This window comes from Papilio xuthus, unplaced genomic scaffold, assembly GCF_000836235.2.
Source record: "Papilio xuthus unplaced genomic scaffold, Pxut_1.1 DF828177.1, whole genome shotgun sequence".
NCBI classification, from domain to species: Eukaryota; Metazoa; Arthropoda; class Insecta; order Lepidoptera; family Papilionidae; genus Papilio; species Papilio xuthus.
In genome coordinates, this window is record NW_013530472.1 from 1,552,023 (window position 1) to 1,570,453 (window position 18,431).

At 33.7% G+C, this 18,431-nt stretch overlaps 1 protein-coding gene across 2 annotated transcripts in view; it reads left to right on the plus strand.

Moving 5' to 3' along the window:
- Positions 1-15,325, plus strand: part of Ets65A (DNA-binding protein D-ETS-3) — a 47,065-nt gene extending 31,740 nt beyond the window's left edge. For both annotated transcript variants that reach the window (XM_013306908.1, XM_013306909.1), the window contains 4 exons: positions 9,289-9,336; positions 13,366-13,555; positions 13,894-14,102; positions 15,077-15,325. In XM_013306908.1, the coding sequence (XP_013162362.1) occupies positions 9,289-9,336; positions 13,366-13,555; positions 13,894-14,102; positions 15,077-15,201 (572 nt within the window). In that variant the 3' untranslated portion in view covers positions 15,202-15,325. The remainder of the gene's footprint in view (positions 1-9,288; positions 9,337-13,365; positions 13,556-13,893; positions 14,103-15,076) is intronic.
- The last annotated feature ends 3,106 nt before the right edge of the window (positions 15,326-18,431 follow it).

The following is an 18,431-nucleotide window of genomic DNA, read 5'->3' on the forward strand; positions in this document are numbered from 1 at the left end:
AATACGTACAATTAAGTTATTCAAAGTAATTCAATTTTTTTTCGCTCGTTGCTTTAATATGTTCTAATCTTGGCCATGTTCTGCTCTTATCTGTCTGTCGGTTTTCCCTCAGAGCTAATGAAGAGATTTTCATTAAGAGTCGGCGCCCGACGGTCATTGAGTTAACTTACACCCCACTTGCCATTGGACGTGACTAATTTCACCAATTCTACTGAAATTTCTGTCGGCAATAAAATAGACAATAGAATACTTTGAGTACAAACTATGTCTTATAGATCAATCTGAAATATGAGGATCAAGAACAGTCTTTCACCGATATGGTTGTATAAAATCGTTAAAACGTACCGTACATTTCAACGGCCGTAAAACCAGTACAAAAACATATCCTTTCTTTCATTCTCTTTGACGTAAACTGAGATAACATTATGTTTTTGTAGAAGTCTTTTGGTAGTGTAAACTCACGACTACGGTTCCATTACTGTGACGGGAATCTCGGTCTCCATTTCATTAGATAAAGTCTCTGGTGTTTGCACTCGTGGCGGTCGCGTGCCCTCAGTCTACGGGTTCGAGTTACAACAGGGTGGGCAGACAAGCGGATTCTATTTGTAAGATATCTTCATAACCTAAGAATATATATCATTTCTTAGTTCTCTTGAATTCACAAGGACGTGGTTTCGGTTTATGGCTTATCATTCAGCAGTCATATTATATAATCATCTATTCATTATTTATACTTTGATATCTAAGATGCATTAACGCAAAACTTTCTAGTTTTGTTAATACTATTATATTATACTGACAATTGTTAAATTTTCTTTTACAATCTTTGACGAGATTAGTCACAGAAGACACCTTTTAAATAAGTATTAAACAATTTTATCAAAGACATTTGCGACAAATGACTAACATAAAATCTATTTATAATTTTTCTCTCAATCCAGTAAAAAGATAAAGTGAATATTTCTACAATTATCACATTGAATCGCTGAATTAAAATAAAAAAATGAATAACTTCAACAACACAGGCAATAAAAATAAATAACTCGACAAATATAAAAGCATCACTCGTAGCAAACACGATCCCTAATAAAACAAGCGGTAGCGCATATTCCATCACTTGTACACGCAGTTGCATGTCTGAAGACTATTCCGTAAACTGTGTAAGTCAAGGTGGGTACTGAGGCGCCTCGCTTTTATCAAGTGCTGGCGTCTCCACTGCCGCTACTATAACAGTTGCTGCCATGTTTATAACCCTTTAACATAATCTATTTCGACACACCCTCACGGTACAACAAATCATAACAGATAATATTCCACCAAAGAGCTTTACATTCAGGAGCGTCGGAGGTTCAGAGGTAAAACACATGAAAACTTATCTTCTAGTAAGTTGCTCGCGATCTTCTGCGCAATATTAAAAAAAAGGATAAAAAGTATCTCATGTGTTACAAAATACGTTCCATATTTGTGCAAAATTTCAATAAGATGTGGAATCGTCGAAGTGTTATCGAGTAAATATGAGAATCAAACAAACCTCAATGGAACCTATGTGTTTTTCCAGACTGTGTTCCACATCTATACTATCTATCCAATCGGGATCCTTGCAGCCGTTCTGGAGATACCTTGTAACAAACATCCATCCGAACATTCGCATAAACATTTATAATATTTGTAAGAAGTAAAAAGTAAGATTGTACGTGTGTAAAATAGAATGTTAGATAGCTTGAAACCGCACGCGGGTTGGGCGTGTCGCTCCCTCCCACGTCAACCGCAAGCAAATGGAGGCACTTAAGCAATGAGCTCGATCCACGACACGTTCGCCGACGAAGATTGACACCGATATAATTGCAGTGCGACCTCATAAAACAATGTTATCCGCACGCGTTTGATCGCCACGCCGCGACGCAATGCAAACACAACTTAGTAAACAAGGGTCCGTGAATGAAAATACAGTGATTTTTTTACACTTACAATATATTCAAACCTTTACAAATATATTTCCTTTCGTATTTTTTACACTACATATGTATATTCTTTAGGAACTATAAAGATGTAGTTACTATAGCATTTTATTAAATTCCTTAAAGTTTCAGTTCACTTTACAAACATAATTGTATTGAGGAAATCTATCAGTTATAAGATTTTTTCCTTCTAAATCTTCCGATTACTTTCTTTTGATCGTCTATCTACGTCTTATTTAATGGACTCATCGTGTAAAAGCAATTACGTGCCAAAATTTTCTTCTCCTAACGAAGAGCAATGTCGAAATATATCTTTGGGGCAAGCATTATTGAATCCGCGACAGGGGAATACAAGCACATAGGGTTGCCACTCAACACATTTGCCTGAAAATGTAATAATTCATTTATAATACAAAAACCTCACTAAATATTGCTAGAATTGGTTTTAAATTGAGATTTAGACGAGCAAAGGGTAAAATATCCTTGACTAACTCTTTTTTTACCACTAAAGTTGATTTCTCTTCTTAAATCTGCACTAAAAAACTAAAGCACCGCTAACCTACTTTGGGTATCACAAATAATCGAACTCTAAAATTATTTTGTAAAAACGTCAAGGTTTTTTTTCATGTCAAAGGATTATATTCCTCGCATATCCTACAGTTAATCAAAATAAAGATGTTTACATATTTAACCAGTTTACATTTCTTACATCCTTAAATAATAGTTGTGGGGTTCCGTTAGACGCGCGCACCAATCTCAGCCGTTCCCCCAGCCGTTGATAATGCACCAACGACTATTAATTATCCCTTTATTATTATTTTATTGCCTTTACATCCACAATACTATTATCTGTAGATATTCACAGCATGTCCTTAGATATCGCTTTTGTTTATACAATTTTAAGAGCACTATTATAATATCGAATAATAACTCGTTCTACTAACGACGTAAATATGACAGATTCAAGTTTAATCCTTCCAAAGAATTTGTGTTGTCTATTTAGATCAATCCGTTGTACGAAATCCAAATGTTTTTTACAGATTAAGGCTCCAATTGGCATTTTCATTTAGGTTGACATATTATGTCTATTCTTTTACCAACAGAAGAGCTATAAAATAAGAATACTGTAATAAACATTTGCGTCAAATCTTTTATCAAGATCAAATAAAATTGTCGCGGAGTGTCTTTTGCGGGGTAATTGCGGGATGTGTTATCCCGGTATCGGATATGCACGTCCGCTCGTCTCAATAGCCACCGCACTCGAAGACGGGCCGCCTCTATTTTCTTATTACCAGGCACGTGTATTACATTTTATAACATATAGATGTAGAGATATTATTTTGTATGAGTTACATAAGTATTATCGAATTTCGTACCAAAAAGCTGGCCCACGATTTTTTCGTTATCGGAAAAGGCAGTTCTTAAATCAAATATACTTTTGCGAGTACCAAAAAAACTCAATTAGATATAGAACAAACAAGGCTTCTTTTCAAAGGACTTGAAAAACCAAGCATTTCAGTCAAGAGACAACTGTTGTCGAACAGTCTTAAATCTAAACACTAAATTTGGATGTCAAAAGTCATAAAAATGATTCAAAGTAGAGTTAAAGCTGGACTAGATACGCGTGTACTTTTTAAACAATAACAGCTTATTAGCTTAAGCGATAGGATATCGATCGCCGGGTGTCTGTACATCGGACACATAATTGGAATACAAATTCGTTCTTTGACGCCGCGGCCGCACGTAGAAGGGTCCTGCCGTGATTTGGCCTTTTGTGCGTCACGCATTAACTCTTTCAAGCCTCAAGCTACACTCTACCCTGCGTTACTATGTGCATACAAAAATAAACCTTATAACCCAATGTTACAATTGCCATTTACGCTCGACTGCACGCATGATCGACGATTTTGGATTCACATAGTACGCAATAAGAACTGTTTCGCTTACTGAAAAAAAAAATAACATTTATTGGAACTTTCCATTCCTGCTCATCGAATATTGTACTTTATCACAATACAACAAAGAGCATTATAGCTCTTCGGTTATTTGTAGTATAACCATTGAAAGATTAGTGCTGGTAATGGGCACGTAATTACAGCAGAAAGGTGGACATTACGAGGTTCATTTGGCGTGCACCAATCGCCCGAAGGGTTTCGGAATATAAAGGGAATTATCCCCGCGCTGATTTCATTTAACACCAAACATTGTGCTACGTAAACCACTTGTGTGCTTCCGAAAACTCAATTAAAATGCTCGTAAAATAATCCATGATCGTATTGTTTATACGCGTCCAGACAAAACAATATCGTCCGAACTCGATAATCGATTTCGATTCATTTTTGATTATTAATTATATTTTTTACTATCCATGTGCTTTGAAATTTACAATAAAAACGACTATCGTTTAGGATGCTAAAAAATACTTTTGCAATCCGTACCATATACAAAGTAAATTAAAATAATTTTCGGATCACTATACCAATATATAATTTAAATTGTTCGTCTGCTCTAATGGTTAATCCTTAACATCTTACTTTTAGTCCTATACTTCTAGTCCTCTTGAGACTCATCACAAAACGTCTATTTCTACTAAACTTTGACTAAATCTTCCAAACTCCAAACACGTTTATTGATGAAAGCTCTCAACACGATTTCATCTGCAAGGCTACAATTCCGCCAATAAGCCGACACAATAAATTTTATACGAGGGCGTCATGTTTGCTGTGAGAATGTGTTGACCCACGCACCCGCGGGGAAGTTGACTCGCTGGCGACGACGTAAAATCGAAATATCGCCACATCAAAATAAACTGGTATTCGGTTTTTTTGATCGAGAATACTTTCAAAGATTCTTATGAAAAATTTATTCGTTTACGACAATATTTTTGTAAGAAATTACACAACAGATAAGTATAACTTCGTGATTTTTATATAAAAACGTAATATAACCCAAGGGTTTTTGTCGCTTATAGTTTATTACTAGTACATACCTCAATACTATGTTGGTCCTACCAAGCGCCTAACTTACATTTATTACTATAAAACAAGAGCTAAGTCGGGCGAGACGCCGTAGAGCTGGATCTGCGGGAGCTACAAGCGATGGACTGGCAGGAGAAGGCGACTTTGGCGATCTCTTGTGTCGGAGGCCAAGACCCACTTTGGGTCGATGCGCCAGCGGAGTAAGTAAGATAAATCGAAATTATTTTGGTAAAAAAAAATAAACACGACCAAGAAGACGTGTAATTATGAAACCCCTAAAAATCATAAAACCATTTATAAGATCAAAATCGAATGATCTCCCCAAGAATGGCAGAAAACAATCAAATCGTCAATCGTATGACGGGGAACAGAAGTCGCGACGCGACCGGCCCACCAATTCCGATCGCAAATGGGAAACGTAATGACTTTCGACAATTCTATTTGCCGACTACACGATATATAACTTCGTTTGTGACGATCACAGGTGATATTTGAACATCGGTACCGAATTCAATCGACTCAAATAAGAAATCAATTGAAAAAAGCAAAAGCAAGTCTAACAACTGATTACGGAATCTGTTACGTTCATCTTGAGTAAATCCACCAAGGACTAAACTTATTACATATCATAATATCATTTGAACAGTTCACTTGAATTGTTGAGGTATTGTGACTTGTCTAAAAATACATAAAACCATCACGCGTATAAGTTCAACTTTAACCTTGTGACCCTTCTTAAAAAATTATAATACATTTTTATTAGATTGTAAATAGTAAAATCCTGTATGGAGGAATAGTACATACTGTACCGACCCTCGATAGGGATAAGGGCAGGTTGATGATGATGATGATGATAGTAAAATCCTCGATGTGAAAGTATAAATAAGCATACGAGTAAACCAAAGAACACGCACGCATAGAAAATTCGATTCCTGCCGCCGAGTTCCGTCATCGGATGACACGACAGACCGCCAGGTTCCATCCACACCACCTGGATGGCTGACATTCCACAACGGTGCGATTCTCGCGCAACTTCTTGCCTCGCACAGCCGCGTTGTGGAACGGTCTGTCCTCGGCGGTATTTCCAAACCAATACGACTTAGGGTCCTTCAAGAAGCGAGCCTATCACCACCTCAAAGGCCGGCAAAGCATCTGTGGTTCCGCTGATGTCCATGGGCGTCGTTGAACACTTCGGTGTTCCCGCTGCTCGTTTGCCCCCTTCTGTTATAAAAAAAAATAGAAAATTTAATCGGGACTCAATTTTTTCACCCTAAAGAGAATTCCTTTCACAAATTCGCTTGATCCGGGTTACTCAGCAACTGAATCGATGATTTTTTGTACAAAAGTTAGTTAATTCATGAAAATTGTGAGAAATCGATAAATTACCTACATGTATTTAAAATCGATTTTTAATTAGTAATTGTTCTTTTGTGAATTAGCTGTTCTTTGTATTGTCTCCCTTATAAATATAATCATTCTGCTCGGTAGCTCACGCAATAATCGCTCGCAGAACGTACCTATACTTAGGGTACAGTTATATTTATTTTTTTTATTCGATATTTATTGGATTATTTTATAAATTGAAATACAACTATTCTTACGATATGTTTTCATTTTAATATCACAACTGAAATACATTTCGCGTTTATAATTAACTTTTGAAAAACTTTTCTACTTAGTAATGTGGTAAAATACGTTTAAAAATATTGAATTAAATTGTGTGTACTTTGTATTGTCGTCTTAGTCATGTCTAAAAATAAATGCAAAGTTTGTTACAATTCTATTTTAATAACTAATTACCATAAACAAGATTGCTAAGATAAATTGCATACACCATTCCGCGTATCGCTTCCGCTTATCGCTTCCCGCCGGCAGTCGCGCCCTACACACAAGCGGTGATTTATCATAATCATCTCGATTAGATCGCGCCTCGCCCCTTCGACTCGAGGCCATTTAACCACCCTCGATTTAACAGTTATTTTCAAGCTTTTTTTAACTGGAAATGTGTCTTTTGTTACGTAGCTTAGTCACTGCACCAATGACTCGCACTATGAGCATCCATTCGTCTTTTTAAATGATGCTTTGACGGGCTTTCTTCAGTTATTTTTCTTTATTTGTGACGAGCTAACATTATTTATTTTATCTAACGGAATTTGGCATGAATTTCATAGTTACAATAGCAAAATCAAATTAATTCAAAAGTCTAAACGATCAATATTAAATATTTCTAGGCTTAGTTTTACTTCTATGACAAATTTCAGTGCGTTTCATGCAGCTGTTTTGGAGATACCTTCTAACAAAACTAAATAAATCCATTAATCCGGATGGATACATACATACTTTCAAACATTCACATTTGTAATATTACTAAATCTAATATAATATAATCTGTAGTGTGTACTTGTATAAAGCACATAAAAAGATAAATAAATAGATCAAAATAGAAGAGAATGATATTAAAATTCTTTATAACGACAGTTTAATCTATATATATAAAAGAAAGTCTTGTTAGTTACACTACATATTTAAAACTCAAGAACGGCTTTACTGACATGGCTGAAAATTGGTGAAGAGGTAGCTTAGAGCCAGGATACGGACATAGGATACTATTTATTCTTTTTTGTTCCGAATTTATGCCTCGAAGAGCTACTTTTTATTTAAATTACTAATATTATATTATAAATGCGAATGTTTAGATGGATGTGAGTGGATAGATGGATGGGTTACACTAATTAAGTTTTTGTATATCCACGCGGACGAAGTCGCGGGCGACAGCTAGTTCTTTATAACGAAAGTACATGAGAGAAGGGCGATTCGTCACAAGGGTTGTGCTTTATAACCCGTCGCCTAACTCGAGTATCGTTAACAATTACTATTTTATTATTTAATATTAACAATGCACGAGAACTTTAGTTAGGGGTCCCACTATTGTTTCAGTCTAAAAGCGATACCGTGACGAAAATGCAAAAGTAGTAAATGTCTAATAAGGCCATAATAATCTTTAATAAGTATTAAAATTTTATTATAGATATCTTAACAAATGTTGTAAAACAGAAATATGCCAGGTTTGATTTGGACCTTGTTAGCATCAGATATTTGGCGGGAAAGAAAATGGCAAACTGTGTGGATATTTAGAAATTATAAAGCTAAATTAATGATTATATATTTTCTTACATAACTGTAAAGCGTTTCGTACACAAATATACAATACTTGCGTCGCGAGTATCGCGTTTGCGTTGTACAAGAACGTTATGTCGTCCACGCAAGACGTCTATTCGGTTAGTACAGGCATAACGATTATAAGTCAACTGTGTGGATTGGCCGCCATCTTGAAAATCGCAGCCATTTTTCACACTAGGCCCTTAATAATTTTTTAAAAAGTAGAGAAAGAATATCATGAAAGTGCAAAACAGTCGAATAATCAACAGTAAAATTATTTACTGTCCTAATATAATATCAACCTTTTTTAAAGAAGATGTTGATTCGATTGGATGATTTGGATGGCAACATGTTTTAACACAAGTGTTTTGCTAGTGGAAACCCATATATTACAACGTGGAAATGTTATCGTGATCGCAGTACTACATGACGAGGTTTGGTTAGGGCACTTCTATCTATGCTAATGCCACGGTTGCAGGTCGACGCTCATTAAATCTATTTCGAATGCAATCTACCGGTGTGCATGTAATCACGCTTTTTAGGCTATTTTGTTGTTGGTTACGTTACCGTGGTAGCTCTATCTAAAGTTTTTAAAGACTACATTTTTCGTATTTAAGTAACTTAAATATTTTACGTCATTCCTAAGTTTTCCGAAGAGGCACCACATCATCTTACTCTTACTATTATTATATAAACTAGCTGTCGCCCGCGACTCCGTCCGCGTGGATATATAAAGAACTTAATTAGTGTAGCCCACCCATCCATCTATCCACATCACATCCATCTAAACATTCGCATTTATAATATTAGTAAGTTAAATAAAAGCAGCTCGAGAAAACAAAATTGAATAAATAGTATCCTATGTCCGTCTCCTGGCTTTAAGCTACCTCCTCGCCAATTTTCAGCCATGTCGGTAAAGCCGTTCTTGAATTATAAATAGTGTAACTAACACGACTTTCTTTTATATATAGATTAGAATGTTTAGATGGACGAATGGATGAATGTATCTCAAGAACGGCTGAACGGATCTCGATCAAATTGGATGACATTGTCTGGAAGAACACATAGGCTACTAATTAAGTTTTTTTTTTTAATTCCGCACGGACGAAGGGCGACAGCTACAGTTATTATATTTTTAATGTGTATACTTTATATACCTATAATATTATTGATACTTTATTTCTTTTTTACAGATCCATATCAGATGTTTGGTCCAACTAGCAGTCGTCTAGCTAATTCAGGTAATTGAGCAACTAATAACAACATTTGACAGGGTAGGGAAATCACCATAAGGAAGGATAAAGAACACTGGACAATTTAAGTGTGTCGTGTCATTCGATTCGTGTTTTTTAACAAAATGTAACAAGGTTACAATCAACCTCATACTTTTTTTAATTACTTATATAGTTTCATAAGAATTTGACTTGAAAAGTAAAGGAGAGCGATCGAACAAATTAAGTCAACGTATTATAAGATCGTACGCGATAGGAATGTCGATTGATTACAAGGGGTCCTAGCAAGTGGCAAGTGGCGATTGCTCAGTACAGCAATCAGATTCTAACTAGCATGGGGCAAGTGTATAGGGTAGAGACCCCATGCAGCTAATGCAAGAGGTCAATCGACCATTGACTTGATTGCTAAGTAATGACTATCACAGATAAGCATCCATAAATTAAATTAATAAATAAGTAACAGTAGATTCATGGTTCTTCTTTACCTTTTTTAACTGTATGTATTTCGTCCATTATGTCGTAAAAAGTACAGACCTATTTTTCTTTCAACGTTTTGTGACAATTGTTAGGCTTTTACAATTCTTTGTCTAGGAAAAGAAGATGAGAATAAACGGACTACTTATCATGCCTTTTTGTATCCTAGGGTTGCCAGATATATTCAGAGAATTCAGCAGTATTTTAGCGTTTAAAAAATATACTGAGCCCAGCCCACACAGAATTCATTGTCTGCTTTTTTCTTACTTTTTCCGGAAGCCTTAGATTTCAACCGTATTTTATCGTTTAAAAAAAAACACTGAGCTCAATCGGAAAATTATTGTCTACATTTTTGTTACTTCCTCCTTAAGCCGCACGGAATCAACAATCCTCTCCGAATACAAGGTTTAGTATCCCTGTTCGATATGACAGCTTCCGGTGATCGACACGACTGCAAACCAGATATCAGGGCTTCTTTAGTGCACTAGTCTAGCTAGAATGAACCATATTATACCCTCAGACAATCGCACACACGTCGCGGAACTGTGAGAACTCCCCTTATAACTACTATTAATATTTAATTCTAAGCGTAGTAGATGTAAGACTAGATCTACTTATATAAACAGTTTAGTTACACGCGATAGATGACGTAGATAAGAAGTAGTTTTCATATGGGAACGCTGGGGTCAGGAGCGCACGCGCTATCTATCTGATCAGCCCCTGAACTCCACATGTTAATGAGGTAACGGTGCCGTCGGCACGCCAACGCCCCTTCTAACACGACATCTGACCCGTGGTAGTACAAGCAGTACCTACACCCAAGGTATAAAGGGATTACAAACTAGATTGAAAAACGCCTAGAGTTGTTCTCGGGTACTAAAGGCTTATGTGGTTACTCAAACGACTTTTAGTAAAGTTTAGCAGTAGTTCGATAAATTTTCTGCTTTATTCTTTTGCGCTTATAAAAACTATAACCTTACAAGGCTAGTCTATTCATGTTCATTTTTCTTTATATATTCAATTAGCTAGCCTGGTAATACGTCCGCGAGGAATAAAAAAAATAATAACAAATACAGCTTATGTTATTCAATGATATTGTAGTTTTCTAATGGCAAAAGAATTTTTTAAATAGTCTAGAAGTTTTGTAGTTTATTCGTTACATTCAAAAACACAAATCTGACCTATGTATAACATTGATGTATATATAGATGCAAGAAACAAAGTTTTGTAATAAACTACCTCTATTATAATAAATACAACGTATTCATATTACAATTTTTAATGTATAATTCTTTACACCTACATGTCTGACTAATTAAAGTCAAACTTCAAAATCAAAGCATATAATTTCGAGGTTATTAAGGTCACGCCACACCGGCGCGAGCGTTTTTAGTCCGTGCCAAAACAATTAACGCCACGTGTCCACCCTGGACCCCAAACACGGACCACAATTCCCACGATACTGGTTTGACTCAACTCACCTGTAGTCGATATGCCCTTTTAATATTTTAAGTAAATTAGTTATGTTTTGGTAATTAACTAACACATTTTTGGCAAACTTGGAGAGGAGAAAAGATTGGTTCTAAATAGTAAACCTTAATTTATAACTACTAAGTTAATGATCGTATTCGTTAATTTGAATTATTTACTTTGTGGTAAAATCTAAAGTTGTATTGCGCCTTTTTCACTTCTTAGTCAAAAAAGTCGTATAATATTTTTAATAACATGTCAACTTTGGTGTAGACGTAGATTGTATATTGACGTATTCTATGCGGATAGTATTTTAAGAGAAACGACATGGGGATATTAAGTTGTGACTAGGGTATAATCGATCGGATATAAATCTCGTGATGTTACGCTCGTGTGAACGGGCCTAGACGCGCGGATAAGAGGAGCGTTGACAAAAAAAGTAACATATTAACTATTGTTTTTTTTGTTAAATTTAAATCGATATTACAACATAAATATTATAACAAGGAAAAGAACATTTTTATTTATTAACTAGCTTATGCCCGCAACTGCGTCTGCGCAGTATTGAAGGTTGAAAAGCATCTCTAATACCCTTTCATCTAAACGTCTGAATTTTTAATGTAAGTAAGATTAAAATTAAACAACGCTCCAGTTCAACAGTTGCTCTGTTGTTGCGAATGCCCATTGGTGTAGGTTAACTTAACATTAGTAAAACCGCTACTCCTCAGTTCCCTTATTTGATTTAAACAATACCTTTAATAACGATAAAAAAAACATTACATTACAATATTTTAATCATTCATGACTGAATTTTCTATCGGTACAGTGTTACGCTTGACGTCGCAAGTCAGTCGTGCGCATACGAAACATACCCGCCCAATATCGTAACGCGGTTCGACCCCGACCATTACTGACTTACTACACGCCTACACGACTGGGCTACATTTATATGCGGCAAGGGATTTTCCTCCCATAGAAAAACACCCAAAATATCTAACTTACAACTCGATGTCACTTGAAAAACAACGTTTCTTTGAAATCGATACGTTATTTTCGTTCATTCATACATTTTTATAACTTTTTTTTTATAAATATGTCTTTTATTTTTCTATGATTTTGTTATTGCAAGCGTATCAACTGTAACTTTTCGACAGAATACACTGTGAAAGAAATTATAAATAAGTACTTGAACAAATAATTGTGGATTGTTTTTCTTGAACAGATGTTATTCAACTTCCGAACATTGTGCTTACAATTTAACGAATTCTTCAATATTGTTTTATTGTAAGAAATCATGGTTAACATAAATATTATTTGTTTCTCAACACGCAGTAGTTACACTTTACAGAAAATAAAAGCGCGTTACATTCCCCGTGCACAGACACCCCTATTTCAAAGTGCAATTTATCCTTTTGTAATATTTCGAGTGTCCTTCCCAACCATTTTCCCTATTCAGTCGCGAGTGAACGAAATTAGCATGGAGACCGACAAAATGGCGAGCGTTGAAATAATGGAGCAGTAATCGCAGCAGGAGCGTCGTGTCGCGCCTTTGCTAAAACACCTCTCGCTTGATACAATTTACCTCGTAAAAGCTACCAGCCAATCGACCAAGGAATCAAATCACGCAATAAAAATAACAACACGGCACATTCTAAAGTTTTTTTATCACACTGAACCCACCTGTTTATTAAAATATCATTCCGTTTATTGTCTTTGATAAAACATAGAATGCAGTACAACACCATTGTGAATTAGAATAACAATATTACTAAAGATGAAAAGATGGAAATATGTCTATTTGCTTTTTAATGTACTTTAAATTGTGAAGGATCTTTTGAGTACTATAACTAGATCTTATGAGTAACAGTAACAGTCTAATCACAAATAATTGTTTTTTTTATACTATTATAATGTAACATTTTGTTCGGTCTAGTTCACACAATAGTAAGAAAGAAACTTCTAGACTTTCTTGAAAGTTATGACTTTCCAATTAAGTGATAAATCCTCAAGAAAGTGATTATAATTTAAATCGTTAGGTAAACACAGATTACGTATTGCGTTATACGAAACATTACGATATTATTTTGTTCCTAGGTTCAGGGCAAATTCAGCTATGGCAGTTTCTGCTTGAACTATTGAGTGATTCGAGCAACGCGGGCTGTATCACTTGGGAAGGGACAAACGGCGAATTCAAGCTGACCGATCCCGACGAGGTGGCGAGGCGGTGGGGCGAGAGGAAGTCCAAGCCTAACATGAACTACGACAAACTCAGTCGTGCTCTGAGGTAAAATATTAACAAGCGATCGGCATTGCGAAGCGGGTACCCGATTTGCTGAGCGATGTGCATTGCGAATGATTCTATTGTTTATTTGCGCTTATGTACAATACAGGTATTTACAGGTATAGCCTTGATCGGGAGATTATCACTTCCTAATATAACTGCGACGTAGACTTACTCCTCTTACGCGTTTCTTCAGAAGAATATACAAAGATTGGTTCTTCATATAAAGTTAAAATTGTAGCGTTTATTTATGGGCAATATGTTACTTAAGAGTAATACTTAAGTGTACTGTTTGCTCATATTCGTTGTAATTAATTTACTAATATTTGATTTCCACGCAGATACTACTATGACAAGAATATAATGACCAAAGTCCATGGCAAACGCTACGCGTACAAGTTTGATTTCCAAGGACTGGCGGCTGCGACTCAGCCGACTGCCAGCGATCCCGCGTACAAATACCAGAGCGACCTCTTCATGAGCTCTTACCATCACTCCGCGAAGCTGTCATCGTTTATGGCACCACACGCTGCTATGCCAACATCCACAGGTACAAAATAAAGACATAATGCAACTGCGAGGGTTACAAATGAAATGTTGGTATGTAATGATTTCTAATTATTAATAATTTTAATGTTTTCTATCCCAAGATATATTTAGGTAGACTTTTAACTTTAAGCAAAGTTTTAGGAAGATATATTTTAGTAAAAATGAGTATACAAATACTTAAGTAACGTCCCCCTTTAAATATTATCAAATAGCTGAATCCTTGTGTGTCGTTTTGGTATTCGTTATTACAGATTGAAATGTTTGTTGAACTGTTGAGAATATGTTTCCATTACAAGTGTTAATATGCACCCTTCAGATGCAGGATTCAATCTGCATCTCGACTTCCCTAAACAGTAAATATTGGTAAAGTACTCGACGCGCCTTGTCACAGCCACGGGACGAGATCGCACTTTACCTAATGGAATAAACCGATTCCAAGTTCCCACTTCACAGATTTCAAAGACGAATTGTAAGATCTAAAGCAATCGCCTTGTATTAATTAGCTTTTCCCAATATATTGGAAAATTAAATTAAACTAAATATAACTAATATTAATTTCCAACATTGCTTCGATACTGTTACAATTCAAAGACTTTAAAAATCGTCTTTTGTGTATTACAAAATTCTTGTGTTGAAACAACATAATTAAAATATTTTGTAGAAATATGATGTGCACTCCTCAACCCTACTCTTTATTTACATACATTTTACAACTGACACTTAAAATTATACAAAAAAATTGACAAATAACATTTAGAAATCATTATGTTTGCCAATATCATTTTATATTTGCTCGCTTCTATGTTTTATGTGCAAAAGAGCGAATTCCATTATTTTCGTAACTTTTTTGTACGTTCCTGCTGATGATAATAACTTTTTTTTTAATGTGTACTTTAAATGTTATGTATATAAGTATTATGTACAAATGTCATAACATAATGTTTAACTTAGGTTAGCAAACTTGTCTTGTTGCAGCGTCAATATTCCCGTCGGCTTCGTGGAGCAACTGGGGCGGAGGGGGGAGTAACCTCTACTCCCCCCACTCGATGGCACCCCCCCACGTGACGTCACATCTAGGCTCCTATCCCCACTACGCATGACCGTCCTTTTAAGACAAGGGCATTGCGAACGACGACAAATTTGTAAAGGCTAAAATAATTTTGAAAGGATCCCCGTAATGTTAGTTAATTCGCTTTTGTAAATTTATTTATGATATTCCAAAGTTCACTAATTTGCTGTAAATTATATATTTTCTGTAAGTTTACTTATTAATGTAAAACCTTTCTTAAAATTAATTGTCATTAAACTACGTTGATTATAGCAAAAAAAATACAATTGTAAAAGTTGAACGCCTACAGATTTATTGTTGCAATGATACATTAATTTTTATTAATATATTGGTTCGTCATGATAACAGCAAGCGTAAACAACTACGAGACATTTCATAAAGATTTTTAGTAACAACCATATGACACAAACAATTTAAAAATGAAAAGATAGGTTTTGAAATAAAAATTTGTAATTTATATTTATGTTATATAATTATTATTATTGTTGATATAATTTATATGTAAAATACTCTCGATATTATGAATAACAATTTATTTTGACATACGCAATACATATGCAAACATATTTTTTTTCATATCGTTTTTTTTTAACTGCAATCATTTGATAAACAAGACTAGTCTTTTATCAAAAAATATGTAAATAATAGACACTCTTTGAATAAGTAGAATTATATAATTTATTAAGGGTATCAAAATAACAAAATTCCTTTATAACTGAAATGTAAATTAAATAGATTTCTCGTGGAGATCATCAAAATTAAATTCCTAATTTTATGATAACCAATTTTTTTTATCTAAATTGTTAAAATCATTAAAAACAGTATTACAATTGAATTATATTAATTATTTGTTGGTTTTTAGGTATATTTTAAAAACCAATTCCTTTGGTTTTTTCCTGTAACATGCATTTTATTGTTTATTATGAACAAAAATATAAATATTTATTTCATAAAATTATACATTTCTCCACAATTATATAAAAATTTAATAATAGTTCGATCCAAAATAGTTGGTGGCATATAATATTCAACATTATTATGTAAATTAAATTAATTATATTACTATTAAAGTAGTTACATTTAACCGCAAATTAAAACTTTTTAATACGTAATAAATAAGTATAAAAATTAATTTGCTCATTTTTTTATAAAATTAATTTGATTATTTTTAAATTAAATCATGATTATTACATAAAAAAATATAAACAACATTAAAAAAAATTAAAAAAGGATGTTTATGAAATTTTCAATTTAAATTCAATAACTTAGCATTTAAATAGCTAATTAAATATATAGCCAAAGAAATAAATTCACTACCCATTTAGAACGAACTACGAAAAATATTATTTTATTTCTTCAAAATATAAAACACAGATAGCTGTGCAAAATAATTATAATCAACATGTCATAAATACATAAAATTATATAAATATGTGATGACATTAGATGTTATGTATTTAAAAAGTGCAATCGTACTAGTATCGATTAGATATAAATTATTGTGTAAGCATAATTTGGATTGAATTATATTTCATTTAATTTGTTCAATTCTGTTTTTTTTTTTATGTTTTATTGAATCTTCAACTGTATGCCGTAAGTAAGTAGGTGTAATTTTGCCAAATAGAAATAATTAGAAGGTTTTCGAACATAATGTTAAAGGTTAATAATTTATGGGTTAACATATTTGTTTAAGATTTAAAAATCACACGTAACTGTGTCACCGTAATGTTGTTAACATCGTCAGCTTGAAATCTTTCTGATCTAAATTAACCAAGCGTTTAGTTTGTGCACAAAATAACTTTTTTTTATATTTAAAACTTTTCTGTTGTTTTCAGTATATAAGTAGATAATCTACTTATAGATAACCATTGTAGTTATATATATTGAAATTTGCACAATAATTCAGTCTAACCACCGAATAGCAAAGTTTTATTTTTTTTCTGTCTAGTTTAAATATAAAATGTTAATCAATTTATTTGATAAGCACATAAGATAATGTTTTAGTCAATAGACAAATGTTTAAACATTTAGTTACCTATTTTTGTGATCCAGTAAAATATAAGTTAATTTTATTTATAAATAAATAATTAAATTAAATGCAATATAAGTTAAACGATTTTCGATGTTTGAAATTAAATTTTATATTCCCGACGGTTCTGTTTTCTCATCAAATACAGTGAGAGTAATGACATTTTACTACAAATGTTTCGCCAGTGGAAAATAGCAAAAGTAAACAGTAATGCTTTGGCAATAAGTCTTGTTTTCCAATGGTTATTGTATTAAAGATCATATTAACAAAGTTCACTAAAGCCCGCTTCACACTTCCATTCCTGCAAATCTTTGACTGTACAGTTAAATCTGTAAGTGTACAGCGGGCTTTATTTAAATGGAACCGTATGAAATATAACATGTTAAATTCAAACATAATGAAATCAATAAAATTAATTTAATACATTATGGTATATTCGCGTAAATATAGGAAATGATTAAATTTAATTTATTTCTCGCATAAGTTTATTGAATATTTATTTTGTCGCATGGATCGATTTTACTAAACAGTTTAGTAGTAGTGTACCGTTGCATGAATGTTATTGTAACTATTTGGAATTGAATAAAAACACTGAAATGTACATAATTTATTTATGGCCATACAACTCACTTCCATGACCCCTGCCCCAAAGCTAAGCTAACATGACAACCTTCATATTAAAAACCTTACTACCTAAATAATTTTCGAAAAAGGTAGTGCCTAACCTTAAAATTATAGAGAAAACATAATCTATTTTATGGTCCGAAAAAGGATGACCTTACATCACGAGCTGTCGCTCGCCGTTCTAAGGCTAGCATAGGAAGGCTTGGCGTTCTTCCAGACTGTATTCTATATCTGTACTTAATTTTATCGAGATACTTTCAACCGTTCCGGGGATACCTTCTAACAAACGGCCATCCAAATATTCAAAATTCACATTTATAATATTAGTAAAAAAGTTACATATGTAACAATTTTTCTAACCCCCTCATATTCTTTGAAAGTTCTACGTATGTATATTTATATCGTTAGATTGGAGATTAAAAAATCCCCGTTTCAAATATAATATTTTTTCTTTTGTCAAAGATATGATGATAATATGTTTTATAAAGAATTTTGATCCCAGAAACCAACGAAGTTATTTAGTTTAGTACCTACACCAACTACCGATTTGCCTGCACTTTTACAAAAAATTATTAACATTCCTGTCATTCTAATAAAAGCAGACTTAA